Raw genomic sequence first — 20375 nt, 5'->3', positions numbered from 1 at the left:
ATTGATAATCAATATTTTTTAGGGTGTAAAAGGAGGGAGATATTTAAAATAAACCCCAAATACTTACCTAAATTAATCTGTTCATAAATTAATTTGGTCAGACTTTATTTTAAGGTACAAATCTTACTATTAATTAATAATTGACTAACACTTTTAGCTCAATATACTACTAATTATCTGCTTATTAATAGTTATTAAGATATCATAGTAGTTGGGTTTAAGTGTTGGGTAGGATTGGGATATAGAATTAAATTATACAGTAACACTTTAGCATGGGGACCAATTCTTACTATTATCTAGTGGATTAGTACCTGTCTATTATTTTAATAATTGGCTGTTTATTAGTACTCAAAAAGCTTTAATAAAATTAGGAGTTTATGGAGCCAAAATTCATAGTTAATGGTTTGATAATAGAATTAGAATTGTGCCTTAAAATATACTGTGACCGATCATACTTTACAAGTAAGTTAACATCTTAATAATAGGCAGGTAATAAGCCAGTAGTAATGTTGTGATTTAGACTAAAGTGTTTCCATTATTTTTTTATTCGCAAAAACGATTTGCATATGACCTACAGATTTTAGGTTTATTTACAAATGCGTACATAAAAGTCGTGCACTGGGTCAGAACAGCAATAAAACCCACTGCCCTTTGAACACTGTTTTGGATTTCTGGAATAGCTGCAACTAAGTTAAACAAGAACTGAGTCACGTGCGCTGAATTTGTGTTACGAGTCTGTTAGCTTGCTTTAATAGAACAACCTGACCTCATTTCCCCAGTATATTACATAATGTCATAAATTTTACACAACTCTTACGTAACTTCTTCATCCGAGCTTAAGTGTAAATATAATCAAATGTGCCAGCTATTAAATCAGACAATACTGATTCTATGTTCATTGCCTTGACCCATTTTTATATTGGTTTATATGAAAATGATATCATCATTTACTCATCCTTCACTTCTGGTGAACACAAGGTAAGATATACTGAAGAATGCTGGAGGAAAAACAACCATTGACTTCCATTGTATTTTTGGTTTATATGATGTCAATGACTCCTTTATTCAACAACATTCTTCAAAATATCTTCTTTTGAGTTCAGGATATGAAAGAAATTGATAAAAGTTTAGGTGAGGAAATAGTAAGCTAATTCTGTTTGTTTCCTTCCTTCAGTATATGTCTTATTGTTTGTTTTCTTGTCTCCACATATAAAAGCAACCCAGGCTCATTCTGAAAACGTTTCTGGAGACTGCGAATTATGTAGCCGGAGGTACGTATGGCTGCATTTCATTTTTTTAAGCGAACGCTATGGGGCAGCATGACGCCGTTCCTTTTAGCGCTTACCGGCTGACCTCTTACCTTCGAGTGGAGGGCTTTCCCGCTGCAACCAGTTTGTCCGGTTAGCTCATCCTGTAAGTCGGCGGACTTGAGACGCAGAGAGGAGCTGACCACGACAACGATGACCGGGTTCGAGTCCGGGGAAGAGCGGTTCCAGAAATCAGGTAAGACAAAAACAGAATCCAATAAATAAAATGAACAAGTTCATAACAGGGTAAGAATGTGGTAAAATCCGAAAACGTGGTAAAAAAATCAGACGAGGGTTTTTCTTTTTTTGGACGGCTTTTGTAAATTGTGGGTTGGGTTTAGGGAAGTAAGCGGGCGGGTCAATCGGTAAAATTGGTTGGGTTCGGGGAAGGAGGAGAGTGGGTCGGCCGGCCGATTGACCGGTCGCCCAGTCAATTATTCAGCCAGTCGGACAGACAGATGGTCATTCAACAGCGGCCTCTGGTGGGTTTATGCGAGAACAGCGCGGGCGCGAACGGCACTCGCGAGAGACATTTAAGAAGCAAAAAAAATAAAAATAAATAAATAAATAAAAAAAAAAAAAAAAAAAAAAAAAAAAAAAAAAAAAAAAAAAAAAAAAAAAAAAAAAAAAAAAAAAAAAAAAAAAATCGCACACAGCAGCCTCTTGCGGATTCGCGAAAAAAAAACTGCAAAAATAAGTACCTCCCGGGACGTATTTCGTGGTCTCCAGAAACGTCCCCGGGACTACGTTTTCAGAATTAGCCTGGGTTGCATAAAAGAGATTCATTAGAGGTGTACATAATCTTGTCAGAACTTGTGAAAATCTAACTATCCTGTGCACATTATGGTAAACAAGAACTCTCTCAAGCCTTTCATTTGCACCTTTGAATATGCCTTAAAGGTGCAGTATATATTTTTGTCACTAGAGGGTGTGTATTCATTACAAACAAAGGCAAAATTATTTTTTATTGAACATTTTTTATTTTGAACGAAGCCCAAGAGCCACCCCCCCCCAAAAAAGAAAAAAAGTTAAATAAAATAAATACAGTAATACTGCAATAATAGGTTCAAAATCAGGACTGAAACATATCTGATACAGTCTCTCTTGTATTCAGGGGCGCCCCCAACAGCCACCCCTATGCAAACTCTGACCACCCCAATATGACTTTGCTGTTGATATTATTAATTTAAATGTAAATTCACAATATTTCAATAAATATATAAATTAGTGGTGGGCCATTATCGGCGTTAATGTGCTGCAATAATGCGAGACTCTTATCGGGCGATAAAAAATATCGCCGTTAATCTATTCTCAAAGTTGGGTTGGGAGCTGGGTCTATTCTACGCAAGCTATGATGACTTTCACCTTAATATGTTAGTGCAGATGTATACCTGACCAGTGAGCCCTCTGACAAAAAGTGCCCTTCTGAATCAAATCAGCAGAATGCCCTTCTGGATCTTTAACTTATTTCTGACTACACTGAAAAAAAATGATGTCAGCAAAACCGTTGCAAACAATTTATTTGTGTTGAATTTAAACAAACAAATTAAATTTAATAATATGTAACTTAATTTGTTTGTTTAAATTGAACCCAAATTAACTGTTTACAACCACTTAACGAAAAAAAATGTAGTAAATCCAAGGAATCATCTTTGAATAATTTTTTCAGTGTACCTACTGAGCAGTAGGCGGTTTCGAATGCAGACTGAGTGTGGAATCATGGGAGTTGCGGTCTTCATTACATCCTATGGGATTTCTGCAGAAATTATGTTCATGGGTGAGCTGAGGTATTTAAGACATAGGGCCCTATCACACTCGGCACAATACCCTACCAGGCGCATTGGATGTGATTTGTTGCTATTTTCATGCAGCCACAGGTTAAAATTTTTACGTTATACACCATGTTGTTTAAACAGCAAATCCATTGCATTGGCATGCTGGTCTGAAAAGGAGGTGTGTTAAGGCGCATTGTGGCTTTGGAATCCAGGTTGGTTAGATCATTAAAATAGAGCCTGTAGACTTTATTTCAAACATGTAAAAAAATTTACTTTAATAAAACAACTACAATTATATTTAAAAAAAACATTGGTAACACTCTATTTTGATGGTCCATTTGAGTATTAGTAGACTGCTTAATATCTGCTGATACTGCTCCTTCAACAGACATTTAACTGACTAACATCTAACTAACATCTAACTTTGCAAGTACATGTCAACTTAACCTAACCTTAACCCAACCCTTGCCCCAACCTAACAGTCTACTTATAATCTAATAAGAATTAGTTGGCATGTAGATGTAATGTAACCTATATTCAACAAACAGACCATCAAAATAAAGTGTGACCCAAATATTTAATATACAGTTGAAGTCAGAATTATTAGACCCCCCCCCCCCCCCCTCTAAATTTCCCAATTGATGTTTAACAGAGAAAGGAAATCTTCACAGTATGTCTGATAATATTTTTTCTTCTGGAAAAAGTCTTATTTGTTTTATTTAAGCTAGAATAAAAGCAGTTTTTAATTTATTAAAATCCATTTTAAGGTCAATATTATTAGCCCCTTTAAGCTATATATTTTTTTTCGATTGTCTACAGAACAAACCATCATTATACAATAACTTGCCTAATTACCCTAACCTGCCTAGTTAACCTAATTAACCTAGTTAAGCCTTTAAACATCACTTTGAGCTGTATAGAAGTGTCTTGAAAAATAGCTAGTAAAATATTGTTTAGAAATATTAGTAAATATATAGTATATATGGCATAAAGTAAACATATAGTGACATTTGGTAAATATGTTTAGAAATGTGTTGAAAAAATCTTCCGTTAAACAGAAATTGGGGAAAAAATAAACAGGGGGGCTAATAATTCAGGGGGGCAAAAACATTACAATACAATACAAATCAATTTAAACTCAAAAGAAATAGAAAAGATTATGTGCTTATTTAATCCTACTACTTCCCTCAACATTAATAATATCAATCCATTACAGTGAATAAAAATCCATAGCAACAATCATCAAATTAAAATGAGTTTTAAAACGATTAAAAATCTTAGATAAAAAAAACTGCCATGCATTTTTACAGCATGGCCGCATTTCATGGCATGTTTCACAGTGTCCTGCTTCATAGTGAATTATACAAAAAACTGGCTTATAAATTACTGGGTACAGGAAACAAAAAACTTAACACAGCCATAAAACTATACCAGCTAGACATCCACATTCAGGGCAAAAAGATGGATAATATTTCAGCAATTCAAATTCTTACTGAGAAAGTTGTCAATTAGCGATATTAATATATGAGCATTACATCATTACATAATTATTACAGAACGATTCTTAAGACAGATGCTTCCAAAAGAAGTGTATGCCTGCAGTTCAGTAAATTCTTGTTTCCGAAATGTAAATCTATTTTATTAACTTGAATATATATTGAAATTAAATATATATTTTAACATTTAAGTATAAGTATTCTTTAAAGGGATAGTACGTCTACATTTTTTAATTTTCTCACCATTTACTCACCCTTAAATGGTTTTAGAATTGTTTTTACAGTGGCTGAGAGAGCGTAACGTGCTGCAGTATAAGAAAAAACATGCAATTACAAAAAACACCAGCAAATTAAGAAATGATCTTCATTAGTTTGACAGCACACGTGTTGCAAATCCTCACAACACAAACTGAAGAAACACACTCCACTTTCTCACAACACAAACAACTGAAGAAACGCGCTGCATTTTGTCACGACACTTGCAAATTTCCACGTAACACAATGGAAATGTTTCAAGGGGACCTAAAACCATGACAGACCCTGCTGAGTTATGGATGTGTTATTATGCCGTGACTGTTGCTCAGTGAAGCTGTTGGTGGTCTTTGAAAGTTGAGGTTTTTTTTGTTGTTTTGTTTTTTATGAATTTGCAACATGTGTGCTGTCAAATTGATGAAGATAGTTTCTTTATTTGCTGATGTTTTTTGTAACGGCATGTGTTTTCTTAAATTCCAGCGCTTTAAGCTCTCTCAGCCATCGTAGTTTTCTGTTAAACACAAAATAAGATATTTTGAAAATGTTAAAAACCTGTAACTATTGACTTCGGTAGTAGAAAAAACAAATACTATGTAAGTCAATATCACTGTTTACATCCAAAGATGGCTAATGGTTTTGCAACAAATTATATATATATATATATATATATATATATATATATATATATATATATATATATATATATATATATATATATATATATTTTTTTTTTTTTTTTTTTTTTTTTTTAATCATTTGTGTTTAACAAAAAGAAACAGGATTGCGACAAGTGGAAGTTGAATAAATGATGCCAGAATTTTTAGCTTTGGTGAACTATCCTTTAAAATAAATACTGTTTCATCACAATATCTAAAACTGAAGGAGAATTTGTGGTGATGAGGCAGTATAAGAAACAATGGCGGAACACATTAGAAACCATTTCTTTTGGGAATTCTTAATAAAATGAATACTTTCCCTATACACTGTGTACAATTATTTTGTGCGGTTATGTGCAACAAATAGGCTGTTTACCTGTGTATAAAGTGTTTTTTAAAACCATGTGAGGCAACCGTGTTGACCTTAAAACAATGAATGAGCCTATTTTTACCTTCTAGACGACTGGATGTACATTTTCTTTAGATACTGGTGGTTAATATTAACTTAATCCAGCGCTATTTTTGTCGTTTGTTTTGATGTTCCTTGTTACTGTTTTACGGAGCAGTGCTGGGTTGAATATAATGAGGGGAAGAAGGAAAAGCAGCCAACGCACGCCATAGACACATTCAGCGTCTAGTATCTCCGTGGTTGCCAGGTTCAAGTAATTTTCCAGCTCAACGACAACTCAAAGCGGGTTGCTACTGGTGGATTAATAGATTATAGCGGTCCAGAGAAAAATTAAAACGTTGCTTTCGAGACTGAAAGATTGAATACGTAATATTATGTGCGATTTTCCTTAACTCGGAACTTTAAAAATGGGTGTTAAATATTTAAAGCTTAAAGTTTTGTTGCTGCTTTTTATACATGAGATATTTTGGTATAACTACATTTAGCAATGAGAGACTTGTTAAGAGTTTAATCTTAGTCATTTAAAATACCAGTTTATTAATCGTCAAATATCGTGAATTTCTGGTTAGCCAAATTAAATGCAAAAAAATATGTAAAATAAAATAAAACGTTAACAGTTAATGTTTAATTTTATTTTATTTATTGACAATGCAGCGTTTCTCCTTTTCATTTACTTTACAAAAACATGAATATAAAGGCAAAAATTATATAAAGTGTAAAACAGCTTTAAATTGAGATATTTTATTTAAATTTCAATTTCCCTATACATTAAATTGTGTCTCTATTAGTTTGCAAAGAAACACAATGCAGTCTTAAACTACTAATTTCTTCACTATTTATCAAAACATGAAAGTGGAAAGTAATCTAAATATAATAACTTTTTAAATATAATTTTATATGATTATTTCTGTTAAGCTGCATGACCAGTGTTGGGGAAAGTTACTTTTGTAAGTAGTGCATTACAATATTGAGTTACTCCCCAAAAAAGTAAATAGTTGCATTACTTAGTTACTTTATGTTAAATAATGTGTTACGTTACTTTTTATTACCTGACTGAGGCTTGATTTCTTCCAGAACTGTTTTTAATAGAGAAATTCTGCAATTAACAACACATTGTATAACCTACACCTACATTTACCTTTTAAAAAAATCGCATTAAATAATATTTTTCGGATAATGTTATCTGAGAACTTCCTGACCCCAGAACTACACATGCTGTATATGCGGATTAGTGAAAGTTTAAAGCAATGTGTTTGCTTCTTTTGTACTTACTGTAAGTAAAATCACTGTTCACTGAGATAATCCCCTTTTCCTTTTCTTCAATGTGTTCAAACTAATAAACTCTTTCTCTCATTGACTGCGTGATTAATTGTGACTACTTTAATTTTAATTCAGCAATTTATTTTTAAAAGCTCATTAATTAAACTAAAAAGTATTTTTCAATAAAGTAACTCAAATATTATTTTAAAGTAACTCAAATATAATATAATTTTTTTAAAGTAATGAATTACTTTACTCATTACTTAGAAATGTAATATTATTATGTAACTTGTAAAGCGTTACCCCAACACTGTGAATGACCACATGATTTCATGCATGTTTTTATTTTCAGGATCATTATTTGACACTTTTGTTATATTTAATAAGCCGTCTATTTAAAACCAATTTTGTATTAAAAATGACTGGCTGTGTCTCCATATACAATTGGTAGTAAATAAATCACATTTATCAAATTTATCCACACTGAAAACTGTCAACATTAAGCATCACTGAAACCTCAATCTACCCCTTAATCTGTTATGCACAGATAAATATTAAATATAATTCTTTATCCGGCTCCAGTTGCTACTGGTGGATTAATGGTAGATTATCGCCACCCAGAGGAAATTTAAACCTTTGCGTTTGAGACTGAACGATTGAATACTTAATATTATATGCAATTTCCCTAAACTTGGAACTTCAAAAATGGTGTTAAAACTTTAAAGCTTAACGTTTTGTTGCTAATCTCAGTACATGAGATGTTTTAGTAAGCTACATTTAGTAATGAGAGACTTGTTAGGAGTTTAATCTTTAAAAACAGACCAGTTTTTTTTTTAAAGTCAAAAATCCTGAATTTCTAGTTAGCTAAATTAAACTCTGCAAAAATATGTGAAATAAAATGAAATGTTAACAGTTAATGTTTAACTTTATGTCAAATTAATTTTAATAGCGTTTAACTAAAAACCTAAATGCAGTGTGTATTTAAATAGCGCATTAATCATGTATGGCTATACACCCAAAGTAGCTTCATAATCATGAGGGGGGGGGGGTCTCTCCACACTACCATCAGTGTGCAGCATCCATTTGGATGATGCGACAGTAGCCACAGGACAACAGCGTGAGCTCATCACACACCAGCTATTGGTGGAGTGGAGAGACAGTGATAGAGCCAATTCGGTGGATGGGGATGATTGGGAGGCCATGATGGTTAATGGCTGAGAGGGAATTTGCCCAGGACACCAGTGTTACACCCCTACTCTTTACGAAAAGTGCCATGGGATATTTAATAACCACAGAGAGTCAGGAGCTAGGTTTATTGTCTCCTACGAAAGACGGCACTTACAGACAGTATACTGTGCCCTTCACTTTACCAGGGCATTGGGACTCACAAAGACTGCAGATTGAGCGTTCCCTGCTAGCCTCACTAACACCACTTCCAACAGCAACCTATTCCCAACCTTTCCCATGTGGTCTCCCATCCAGGTACTGGCCAGGCTCAGCCCTGCTTAGCTTCAGTGAGCAAGCAGTCTTGTGCTGCAGGGTGATATGCTGTGGCACTAAACGTATATGTCGGGTAGTTGTCAATGCAGCATTTCTCCTTTTCATTTAACTAAAATAACTTTAAAAAAAGACATTTCCAAAAACAAGAATATAAAGGCAAAAATTCTATTTGAGTTAAACTGCTTTAAATTGAGATTTTCCATTAAATTGTGTCTCCATTAGTTTGAAAGGAAACACAATGCAGTCTTAGAATACTATTTTTTTCACTATCTATCAAAACATGAAAGTGGAAAATTATATACAGTTGAAGTCAGTATTATTAACCCCGCTGAATTATTAGCTCTCCTGTTTATTTTTTCCCCAATTTCTGTTTAACAGAGAGATTTTTTCAACACATTTCTAAACATAATAGTTTTAATAACTCAACTGATTTGTTTTATCTTTGCCATGATGCCAGTAAATAATTTGACTAGATATTTTTCAAGACACTTCTATTCAGCTTAAAGTGACATTTAAAGGCTTAACTAGGCTAATCAGGTTAACTAGGCAGGTTAGGGTAATTAGGCAAGTTATTGTATAATGATGTTTTGTTCTGTAGGCTATCGCAAAAAATAAATAGCTTAAAGGGGCTAATAATATTGACCTTAAAATGGTTCATGAAAATTAAAAACTGTTTTTATTCTAGCTGAAATAAATAAATAAATAAATAAATAAATAAATAAGAAAGAAATAAGACTTTCTCCAGAAGAAAAAATATTATCAGACATACTGTGAAAAATTTTCCCAGAGATGGGTTGCGGCTGGAAAGGCATCCGCTGCATAAAACATGTGCTGGATAAGTTGGCGGTTCATTTCGCTGTGGCGACCCTGGATTAATAAAGGGACTAAGCTGAAAAGAAAATGAATGAATGAATGAATGAATACTGTGAAAATGTCCTTGCTCTGTTAAACATCATTTGGGAAATATTGAAAAAAGAAAGAAAAAGGGGTGCTAATAATTCTGACTTCAACTGTATATATATATATATATATATATATATATATATATATATATATATATATATATATATATATATATATATATATATATATATATATATATATATATATATATATATATACACAATTTTATTTATTTATTTTTTTTAATTAATACATTTTTTTACCATGATTATATCTGTTATGCTGAATAACCACATTCACATTCACCTTTTATTTTCAGGAACATTATTTGAAAATTTTGTTACATTTAATAAACTACGTAAAATCAATGTTGTATTGTAAATGGTTGTGTCTCTATTGATTCATATACATTTGGAAGTAAAAGTAACATTTATCCACACTGGAAACTGTCAACATTTAGCGTCACTGGAACCTCAATGGGGTATTTGCACAGCGAGTGTTTTTCAGCCAATGATAAACTTCAAGTGAAAGCTGTTCTCTTTTTCAAAACGTTCCTCTTACAGCATCGATGTTGTAATGTAGTTAAAATACATTCAGTTGAAGAGACTTAAGCATTCATTTAGTTGTTCAAGCATAAAACGGAATGAAAGGTGAGCACAGAAACAATAAACTGTCGTATTTTTAAAGACACGGCGGGGGGAAATGGAATTTAATTCAGTGCTTCATGTCTGGTCTGAGATCCACTTCATATCGTATATTTATCAGGCAGTGAAGATCAATGATTTTTAAAGAAATCAGACCTTAAATGTGGCAATTTTATAATGAAAGACATACCCCATTTACCGCTTCATCTGTTATGCACAGAAAAGCACATTGAATATAACTCTCTATCAGATGGTGTATACTCTATGCAATACACTGTATAAAAAACTGAACGTTTCCCAGTGGATCAGTTTTGTTGTCTTTCCGGTCTAATGACTGCACACAGTTTGTGGGGTGAAGGATTCAAAGTCAGACCCACGACTGGTGTGAGATCCAGCTCATCTTCAGACACTCCAGGAGGAGGAGTAAAGCGGAAATACTGAAGGAGAGACGTGAAGAAGAGGAAGAGCTCCATCCTGGCCAAACTCTCTCCAAGACAAATCCTGCGCCCTGAGAGAAAGAAATTGTGTAGATTTTAAGACAACAAAGTATTCAATTCATCTGTATATCTATAGCGCTTTTACAAAGTAGATTGTTTCGAAGCACAGATAGCTCAACACATAGACGAAGTAAGTGAAAACCCTTAATATTTCAAATGAGTGCAGTAGTGTTGAATATTGGTGTAGTTCTAGATAAACTGCTTTAGTTCAGTTTAATATAAATATCACTGCTGAAGTTCAGTTCTGTTTAGTTCAGATCCGTGTAATACACATATCTCATGTACTAAATCTTTAACACCCATTTATAAAGTTCCAAGTTAAGGAAAATTGCACATAATAAAAAGTATAGGCGACGCAGAGGCGCAATGGGTAGCGCCAGTTGGTGTTTCCCAGTGATGGGTTGCAACTGGAAGGGCATCCACTGCGCTTAAACATGTGCTGGATAAGTTGGTGGTTCATTCCGCTGTGGTTAACCCAGATTAATAAAGGGACTAAGCCGAAAAGAAAATGAATGAATAAATGAATATTAAGTAATCCTTCTGTCTCAATTGCAAAGTTTTAAGTTTTCTCTAGGTGGCGGTAATCTACCATTAATCCACCAGCAGCAACTGGTTTTGAGTTGTCATTGAGCTGGAAAATTTCTTGACCCTGGCAACCACAGAGATACTAAAGTCTCAGGAAAAAAAGGCACAGGACGATACAAATAATGTTCCTTAAGGAGCAGTTTTGTACCTTTGTAAAAGTTGTACCTTATATCAGGGGCGTTGCTAGACATAAAGCTCTACTGGGGCACGTACCCCCTTCCCTTGTGTACCCCCTTCCCTTACATATATATATGTAAATACACTATATATATATATATATAAATACACTATATATATATTAACACACTATATATATATATAAATACACTATATATATATATATATATATATATATATATATATATATATATATATATATATATATATATATATATATATATACATACATACTATCTATATAAATACACTATATATATATATATATATATATATATATATATATATATATATATATATATATATATATATATATATATATGTATATTATATTTACTATAAATAAAAGGATTCTTATTATTATACAATTATTCTTCAAAATAATCTTAAATGTAACTGGAAAACAATGTTAAGACAACTGGAGTGATATGCTAAGATCATTTAAGAAATTACTTTTGCATAAATATTAATTTTATTTGAATGAAATTCTATAGACAATTCAATAAAATACAAAAACAGATGTGTTATAGAATTATCTGCCGTCTTAGACTTGACACATGGCGGAGAATTAGGTTTAAGTCTTACCTCCCTGATTTGTCATCCCTCCTTTTTGCTTCATACAAAAAATCTATGAGGAGGCATGCTTAGTAAGATCACCGTCATATTGTTTAAACTTTAGTTTTGTCCACTTGCAAAACAAAAAAGGCTTTTATGCCGGTTTTACAACGCATGAGCGGCGCGTAACAAGCAGGTAGCCTGCTTTTTTGGCGCGCATGTTTACTACCGGGACTCTCAGAAGAAGAGCTGCGCGTGCGAGGGGCGCGCGTGCGAGAGGCGCGCGTGTTCTCTGCGCACACGCGCGGAGATGCGTCAGTTTGCTTTTTGATTACATTGCTTTTACCAGCGTTGGTTCGGTTGCACATAGTGAATAACGTCTTTATTTCGGAATTACCACTCTTAATAAATACACTTGCATATGAAGTAAATCATATCTCAATGCATTTACTGGGGCACTGGAGATTTTTACTGGGGCACGTGCCCCAGTGAATTGGGTCTAGCGACGCCCCAGCCTTATATGCAGGGGCGTAGCAACCGGGTCACGTCCCCCTCACTTTTTGTAAAAAAACCTCTAACCCTAAAAAGATCTAAACTGTATTCCCTACAAAAAGACAAAGCTGGTTATGTTTCACAGCTGTCTTTCTTTTTTCGCTCGATATTACGAGCACTGCTTGAGCAGTCGCAATATGTGTTTAGCCAGAGAGAGCTCGCGCTGACCTAAACTCTCAGTAAGGGACCGTCGTAAAAGTGCTTATTTTTTTCGTTTTTTTTTTCCGAAAACAAAACCAACTTAACTCTGCTGAGAAAGACGTGTTATTTTATCACAGTTATCCAGCCTTTTTACGGCCTGTTGCTTAATTTATGATTTAGACATGTAAATACACACAAGTACTAGTAAAACAAGAACTTTAGCGTTTGTAAAACACACAAGGAAGTCTAACAATCCATTAAAATATAATTTGCCGATGTGTTTTAATCATATCAGATACACATACTGAAAGTAACTATAAATTTGAATCTACTCCTCTTTAAGTTCACCAACCACTTACTTGCATGTATTTGGGGAGTAATTGGTGAATTTACATGTTGAATCCTGCGTGTTCTGCTTTTATGAATGTCGCATCGGCGGCAAGTACACATGGATGTCCATCTCACGTTATATGTGTAGTATCAACTTGCAATTTTGCAATTGAATTGTAGTATTTAAAAATATTTTCACACAGAGTAATGCTTAATTTAAATGTGTGTGGTTCTGTTTATTTATTGTTATTATTAATATTTTGTAATTATTTTAGAATTTTATTATTAAATAAACTTTATTGCTAATAAATCATTAATCACTTTTGGGTGACCATACAGCTGTCCCCCCCACTTTTAAAATGGCTGTTACGCCCCTGCTTATATGGTCCAGAAAAGGCCTCGTATGATACTGTTCGGTACCTTTTATAGTACAATTGAAATGGAGGTACAAAATTGTACTCATAAAAAAGTGTTGGACAACTCCTTCTTTATTACAATATCTATAAAATAAATATTACAGGAAAGGCAAAGGGATTTTATGAATAATTTCCATATTAAAACATGAATCATCATTTAAAGCATGTTTAAAGAAACTCATTCTTCATTCATTCATTTTCTTTTCGGCTTAGTCCCTTTATTAACCTGGGGTCGCCACAGTGGAATGATCCACCAACTTATCCAGCACATGTTTTACGCAGCGGCTGCCCTTCCAGCTGCAACCCATCACTGGGAAACACCCATACACACTCACTCACACTCATACACTACGGACAATTTAGCCTACCCAATTCACCTGTACCGAATGTCTTTGGACCGTGGGGGAAACCAGAGCACCCGGAGGAAACCCACGCGAACGTGGGTTATATTTTGGTTATATATTAGGTTATATGGTGGGTTATATATTGTTATATTTTCCTATTTATTGTTTTTACAGTTTTATTGTTTTTGCCTTGTACATGCTTTAAGCCTGAGAAAAGCGCATTACAAATAAAATGTATTATTGTCATCTTTGGATGTAAACATCGCTATTGACTTCCATAGTATTTGTTTTTCCTACTATCTAAGTCACTGGTTAGTTTTTTTTAACATTTTTCAAAATATCGTATTTTGTGTTTGACAGAAAAAAGTTCTGGAACCATTTAAGGTTTAAGGGTGAGTAAATGGTAAGTGGATGTAATGTGTAATGTATATATATATATATATATATATATATATATATATATATATATATATATATATATATATATATATATATATATATATATATTTTTTTTTTTTTTTTTTTTTTATTGTTTTTATTTAAATATATTCCAACTAAATTCAAGTTAATAATATAGATTTCAATTTCTGTTTAAAGTTTAAAGTATTATTTAAAGTTGATTTTGATATTTTTTTAAGCATATTTTGCAATTTCCAAAGCACTTTAGACTTAATTATTACTGCTCAAGAGATGTTTCTTGTCCAGTGTTTCTATATTTTTGCATTCATTCATTCATTCATTCATTCATTCATTCATTCATTCATTCATTCATTTTACTTTTGAGTTATTTTATTTGAGGTCATTTTACCTTTAAAAAAAACTGGTTAATAACTATGCACATCTGAATATATAGTATTTTGAACTTACAGTCCTTTTTACAATTTTGCATAACAATTTAAAGGCATAGTTCCCCCCAAAATAAAAATTTACAGTACACACCCTCAAGTGGTTCCAAACTTTTATGAGTTTCCTTCTTCTGTTGAGAACAAAAAATATATTAAAGACAGCTGAAAAACTGTAACCATTGACTTCCATAGTAGGAAAAACAAATACTATTAAAGTCAATGGTTACATGTTTTCAGCATTCTTAAAAATATCTTCTTTTGTGTTTAACAGAAAGAAACTCTAAAAGGATTGAAACAAGAGTGAGTAAATGATGACAAGATTTACATTTCTGAGAGAAGTATACCTATATTACAAATGGTAGCTATTAAGATCGATGTACTTTTCGATGGCTAAAATGACAATACTGTAATGTCAGAGTCAAAATATGAGAGAGGGGTCTGAATGCAGACCTGGTGCAGTGCAATCGGAGCTGCATGCAATGCTTTTTAATGCGCTCACCTAAGCCTACCCCTCACAGTGGTGTCACTAGCACTATTGAGCGCATTGTGCCTGACATTGCAGCTCTGAGATATGCAATCTCAACTTGCATCATCAAGGCTGCATCCAGATACTACTGAAACATGATACCTGCAGAAAAGGGCATGAAGGCATCTCGTTTGATCAGCTGACCCTTCTCATCTAGAAAGTGCTGAGGGTTGAAAGTGTCAGGCGTCTCCCACTCGGTCTCATCCCTCAACACAGAGGTCAGCAGCGGCAGAACACACGTCCCCTATAATTCAGAAGAGAAACAAAACAAGATTAAGATGATTTATGGAGATCTTTCATAAAGAAAAGAGCAAGCTGAAGGACAGTGAGTGAGTAATGTTAGTTAATGTATTTACTAAAATGAACTTATTATGAACAAAACATCATAGTTTAACATTTACTACTGCATTGTTAAAATCCAAATTCATGCTTGTTAACATTAGGAGATCCACTGCGAGTTAACATGAACTAACAATCAACAACTGTATTTTCTTTAAAGAGCCCCTGTTATGGTATTTTTCAACCCAGGCTCATTCTGAAAACGTAGTCCCGCGGACATTTCTGGAGACCGCAAATAATGTAGCCGGGGGTACGTATAGCTGTGTTTCATTTTTTTTAAACGAATGCTATGGGGCAGTGTGATGCCGTTCCTTTTCGCGCTTACCGGCTGACATCTTACCCCGTGTGGAGGGTTTTTCTGCCGCAACCAGTTTGTCTAGTTAGCTCATTGTGTACGTTGGCGGACTTGAGACGCAGAGAGGAGATGACCACGACGAGGTTCGAGTCCGGGGAAGAGCGATTCCAGAAATCAGGTAAGACAAAAACAGAATCCAAAAAATAAAATGAACGAGTGAATAACAGGGTGAGAATGTGGCAAAATCTGAAAATGTGGTAAAAAAACAGACGAGGGCTTTTCTTTTTCTGGACGGCTTTTGTAAATCATTGGTTGGGTTTTAGACGTTTGGTCGACAGCAGCCTCTGGTGGGTTTACGCGAGAACAGCGGGCGCAAACAGCACTCGCGAGAGAAATTTGAGATACGAAAAAGCACACACAGTGGCCTCTCGTGGAGCTCAAGTGTTTTAGCAACTAATGGAGCAAGGGTTAATTGTGGACTATGGTAGTTTTGTGAAAGTGTTGTATTTAGAGTGTTTCTTAATAGGTGGGGTTATCAGAGACTATTTAAATGCTATGGGAAATTTACCAGGATGATGGAATGTTTTGAGGGTATAAGTAAGTGCAGGAAGACCTGTGGTAAAAATGTGGTAAAAAAACAAACGAGGGCTTTTCTTTTTCTGGACGGCTTTTGTAAATCATTGGTTGAGTTTTAGGGAAGTAAGTGGGTGGGCAGGTCAATCGCTAAAATTGGTTGGGTTTAGGGAAGGAGGAGGGTGGGTCTGTCGATTTGTCGGCCGGCCAGTCAGTCAGTCAGTCATAGAGCAATGTCCTGGTGATTAACTGCATTGCTTTAATGTACTCCTGCATTGGGCTCACACATACCCTCTGCACTCTGACTACTTAAACAATGTTGAATGTTGGGCGTTTCTCTCTGTCTCGTGCTGAACGCAGTCTACCAATCACAACAGACGAGGGCATCGGACCAATCAGCAAAGATTAGCATTGTGCTAAGGAGGGGTTTGGGAACAAATAAATCGCTGAGCGAATCATATGGGAGTCACTGGGATAATTAGGTAAAAATAAATGCATATTATAGGACAATGAAAGTGTTTTTTGACCTTGCATGCATATCAGACCATTGTTGGAGACCCCCAAAATCAAAATATGACCCTTTTTAATGCATAATAGGGGTTCTTTAGCTAATGTTGAAAAACATAAAGAACTACTGTAATAAATGGATTGTTCTTTGTTCGTTCGTGTTAGTAAATGCAACTATTGTTAAGTGTTACTGGTGTGTTATTGTTCTATTCTAAATCAGTCAATCACATTAGTGAAAAAATGGCATTTAAAGAAAAAACACTGTAAACAAATGATAAAATATATAACAACTTGGAGGTATTTTAGTCATTTTGATATTTTGAGGAAGCTAAACAAAACATTCACCAGGCACTTTATTAGGTACGCCTTCTTAAAAGAACACTCCACTTTTATTTGGAAATAGACTCATTCTACAACTTCAGTTAACAGTTAAACAGCTGAGTTTCATCATTTTTTAATTCATTCAGCCAATCTCTGAGGCTGGCAAGAGCACTTTAAGCTATAGGCTTAGCTTAGCATAGATCATTGAATCGGAATAGACCATTAGCATCTGATTCAAAAATGACCAAAGAGTTCTGATAATGTTCCTATTTGAATCTCGACTCTTCTGTAGTTACATCGTGTACTAAAATGGAAATTTGATATTTTCTAGGCTGATATGGCTAGAAACTATTTGAGCCATATGCTAATGGTCTAATCCATTTTAATGATCTACTGTATGCTAAACTAAGCTGTGCTCCTGCCAGACCTGGAGATTGGCTGAACGGAGATTGGAAAACTCCAACTGTTTAACTCTAGGGGAGTTGTAAAAAAGCTTGTACTCTCTTTGAGCAGGAAGGTCCCACATATAGGATTGTTAATTTAATCCCCCTGGAAGTTTTGTCCCACATTTGAAATTTAGAATGTACAGAATTTAGAATGTAACTTCCAGAAACTCTAATCAAAATTTCAAAGTTGCCAGTCTTCTTAACTGAAGCTTAAAGCATCGCCATGGAAATTAAAATGGAATATAGTTTAAAGTTCCACCAAGGAGACAGTCGAGTTATTTTAAACTTGCCAGTGAAAAGTTTAAATGGATGTCAGATGAGAATGACTGGAGTAATTTGAGCTGAACTGAGGCTAGAAATTAATCTGGTCAAAATATATCTGGGAAAAGATTGGGGGGTTTAATGAGTTTGGAAGGCTCAAAACAGGGTGAAAATAATATGAAACCATGGAAAACAATCCTGCTTCATATCAATGACTTAGGTTAATTGTGGTAGTATAATGTGGAGGTTATTTTCTTGGCACCCTGTAACACTAAAAAAGCCACAGACTACCAGACAATTGTTGCTGAAAATTCACTGTGACACAAAGTTAAATTCTTTAAACTGTTAACAACCTTCTCGATGAAATATCCATTGAAGGTAACATCACAGCTGGTCTTATGAGGGAGATTCAGGGGTAAAATATTAGCCAGTCTCTGGGTTTCATGAATCACAGCATCTGTATACGGTAAGTTCTTTCTGTCTTCTGCAACTGGTTCACGGCCACCCAGAACTTGGTCAATCTCCTCCTGAACTCGTTCTATTGCCAACAAGATCACAAAAAAGCACATGAAGGTGTTTAACAGTGGTGAGATCATTATGATGCTTATAAGAGACAAATTTGAAGGTACTAAAGAAAACAGCATATTCTCTCCTCAGTTTGGACATCTGACCTTGTATCTGAGGGTATTTGGCCATGAGTATCAGACCCCAGCGCAGCGTCGTGCCGGTCGTATCAGTGCCAGCAGCAAACAGATTTGACACTGTAATGAGCAGATTCTGATCATTGAAAGATGAATCTTTTTCTCCAGTTTCCTGCATGAAATAAAAAAGGTCTTTAGATTGTCACAATGAGATCAAAAGTTCTAACAATTGCAAAAACGGTCAATATAAGGTCACTAATGAAGAGAAAAACACAAAGCTGTTGTGTTGAGCAGTCCCTCTTGAATTTTGTGCTTCTGCCATTGCTGAATTTAATGCAAAATCAACCCTTTTTTTAATTGCCACACATTTCCTGGAGATTTAGGCAAGCCAATATAGTGTTCAAATTTGTTTTGCACCATCTCCGTTGTTTTATATTAAATAACAGTATAGACATAGTGTTCATACAGTAAATTACAGAAACTAAAGGTTCTCGAAATGATTAGCTAATGCGTTATTATAATTTTACAGCAAAATAACACAAGAAACACCGCAAATAATGCTTTACATTTTGAGAAAAGTTGCCAAAAAATAATTTTAAGCTACAAAAGCGAGTAGTTAATCATCAGTGAATCTTTCAGCAGTAGAAAAATATTGTTCATACTGTAAAATACAGAAACTAATGGTTCTCAAATGATGATCTAAGATGCACATTATATTTTCACAGCAAAACAACACAAGTAACACTCCAAATAATGCTTTAAATTTTGAGAAAAGTTTGCTGAAAAATCATTTTAAGCTACAAAAGTGATTAGTTTATAATCAGTCAATATTTCTGCAGTATAGAAAAAGTGTTTATACAGTAAAATACAGAAACTAATGGTCAAATCATGATCTACAGTAAGTTGCATATTATATTTTCACAGCAAAAAAAATACAAGAAACACCACAAATAATGCTTTAAATTTTGAAAAAGGTTGCCGAAAAATAATTTTAAGGTACAATAATCAGTTTATAATCAGTTAATCTTTCAGCAGTATATAAATAGTGTTCATACAGTAAAATACAGAAACTAATGGTTCTCTAAATGAAGATCTACAGTAAGGTGCATATTATATTTTCACAGCAAAAAAAAAAAAACCCACAACACCACAAGCAATGCTTTAAATTTTGAGAAAGGTTGCCGAAAAATCAGTTTAAGCTACAATATCATAACAATCTTTCAGCAGTATAGAAACAGTGTTCATACAGTAAATTACAGAAACGAATGGCTCTCAAAATAATGATCTAATGCGTTATTATATTTTCACAGCAAAACAACACAAGAAACACCATAAATAATGCCTTAAATTTTAAGAAAGGTTGTCGAAAAATCATTTTACGCTACATTAATCAGTTAATTTTTCAGCAAAATCCTCAAAAAAAAGCCTTATTACTGCATTTGATTGCCGGTTGTCAAGTATGCCTTTTGATAAGGAAAGGAATTGAATGGAAGAAAAAAACTGCCTAAACACAACAATAGGCAAATCATGTGAAACAATTTGATTAAAAAACATGGTACAGGAAAAAATATTTTTGATAAATGGAAAGTAACATTAAAAATGCAACAAAAGTCCTACATATTCCATGACGTGCAAATGTAAATAAAATTCCCTGACTTGTAACGTTTGCAATAGACCTTCCAAAATACCATTAAATTCTATGACCCGTGGAAACCCTGTCATTCAGTACTGAAACCCAATCTTTTATGTTAAAAGTTTATCAGTCAAAAGTGAAGTGTAAATTCAGGTAATACTTTACTTGTATGTTCTGTTTTCGGATGAG

The 20375-nt window shown here is 34.0% G+C and overlaps 1 protein-coding gene across 1 annotated transcript in view; it reads right to left on the bottom strand.

Annotated features, from left to right (window-relative positions):
* Window positions 1-9898: 9898 nt before the first annotated feature.
* LOC130217264 (uncharacterized) overlaps window positions 9899-20375 on the bottom strand; it is a 64965-nt gene continuing 54488 nt past the window's right edge. Inside the window, exon 18 of the mRNA XM_056449341.1 lies at window positions 9899-10710. Within this exon, the coding sequence (XP_056305316.1) occupies window positions 10508-10710 (203 nt within the window). The 3' untranslated portion in view covers window positions 9899-10507. The remainder of the gene's footprint in view (window positions 10711-20375) is intronic.

The sequence above is a fragment of the Danio aesculapii genome, chromosome 3 (assembly GCF_903798145.1).
Source record: "Danio aesculapii chromosome 3, fDanAes4.1, whole genome shotgun sequence".
NCBI lineage: Eukaryota > Metazoa > Chordata > Actinopteri > Cypriniformes > Danionidae > Danio > Danio aesculapii.
The sequence above is the reverse complement of the archived record's forward strand: the minus strand, read 5'-3'. Positions and strand labels throughout refer to the sequence as shown.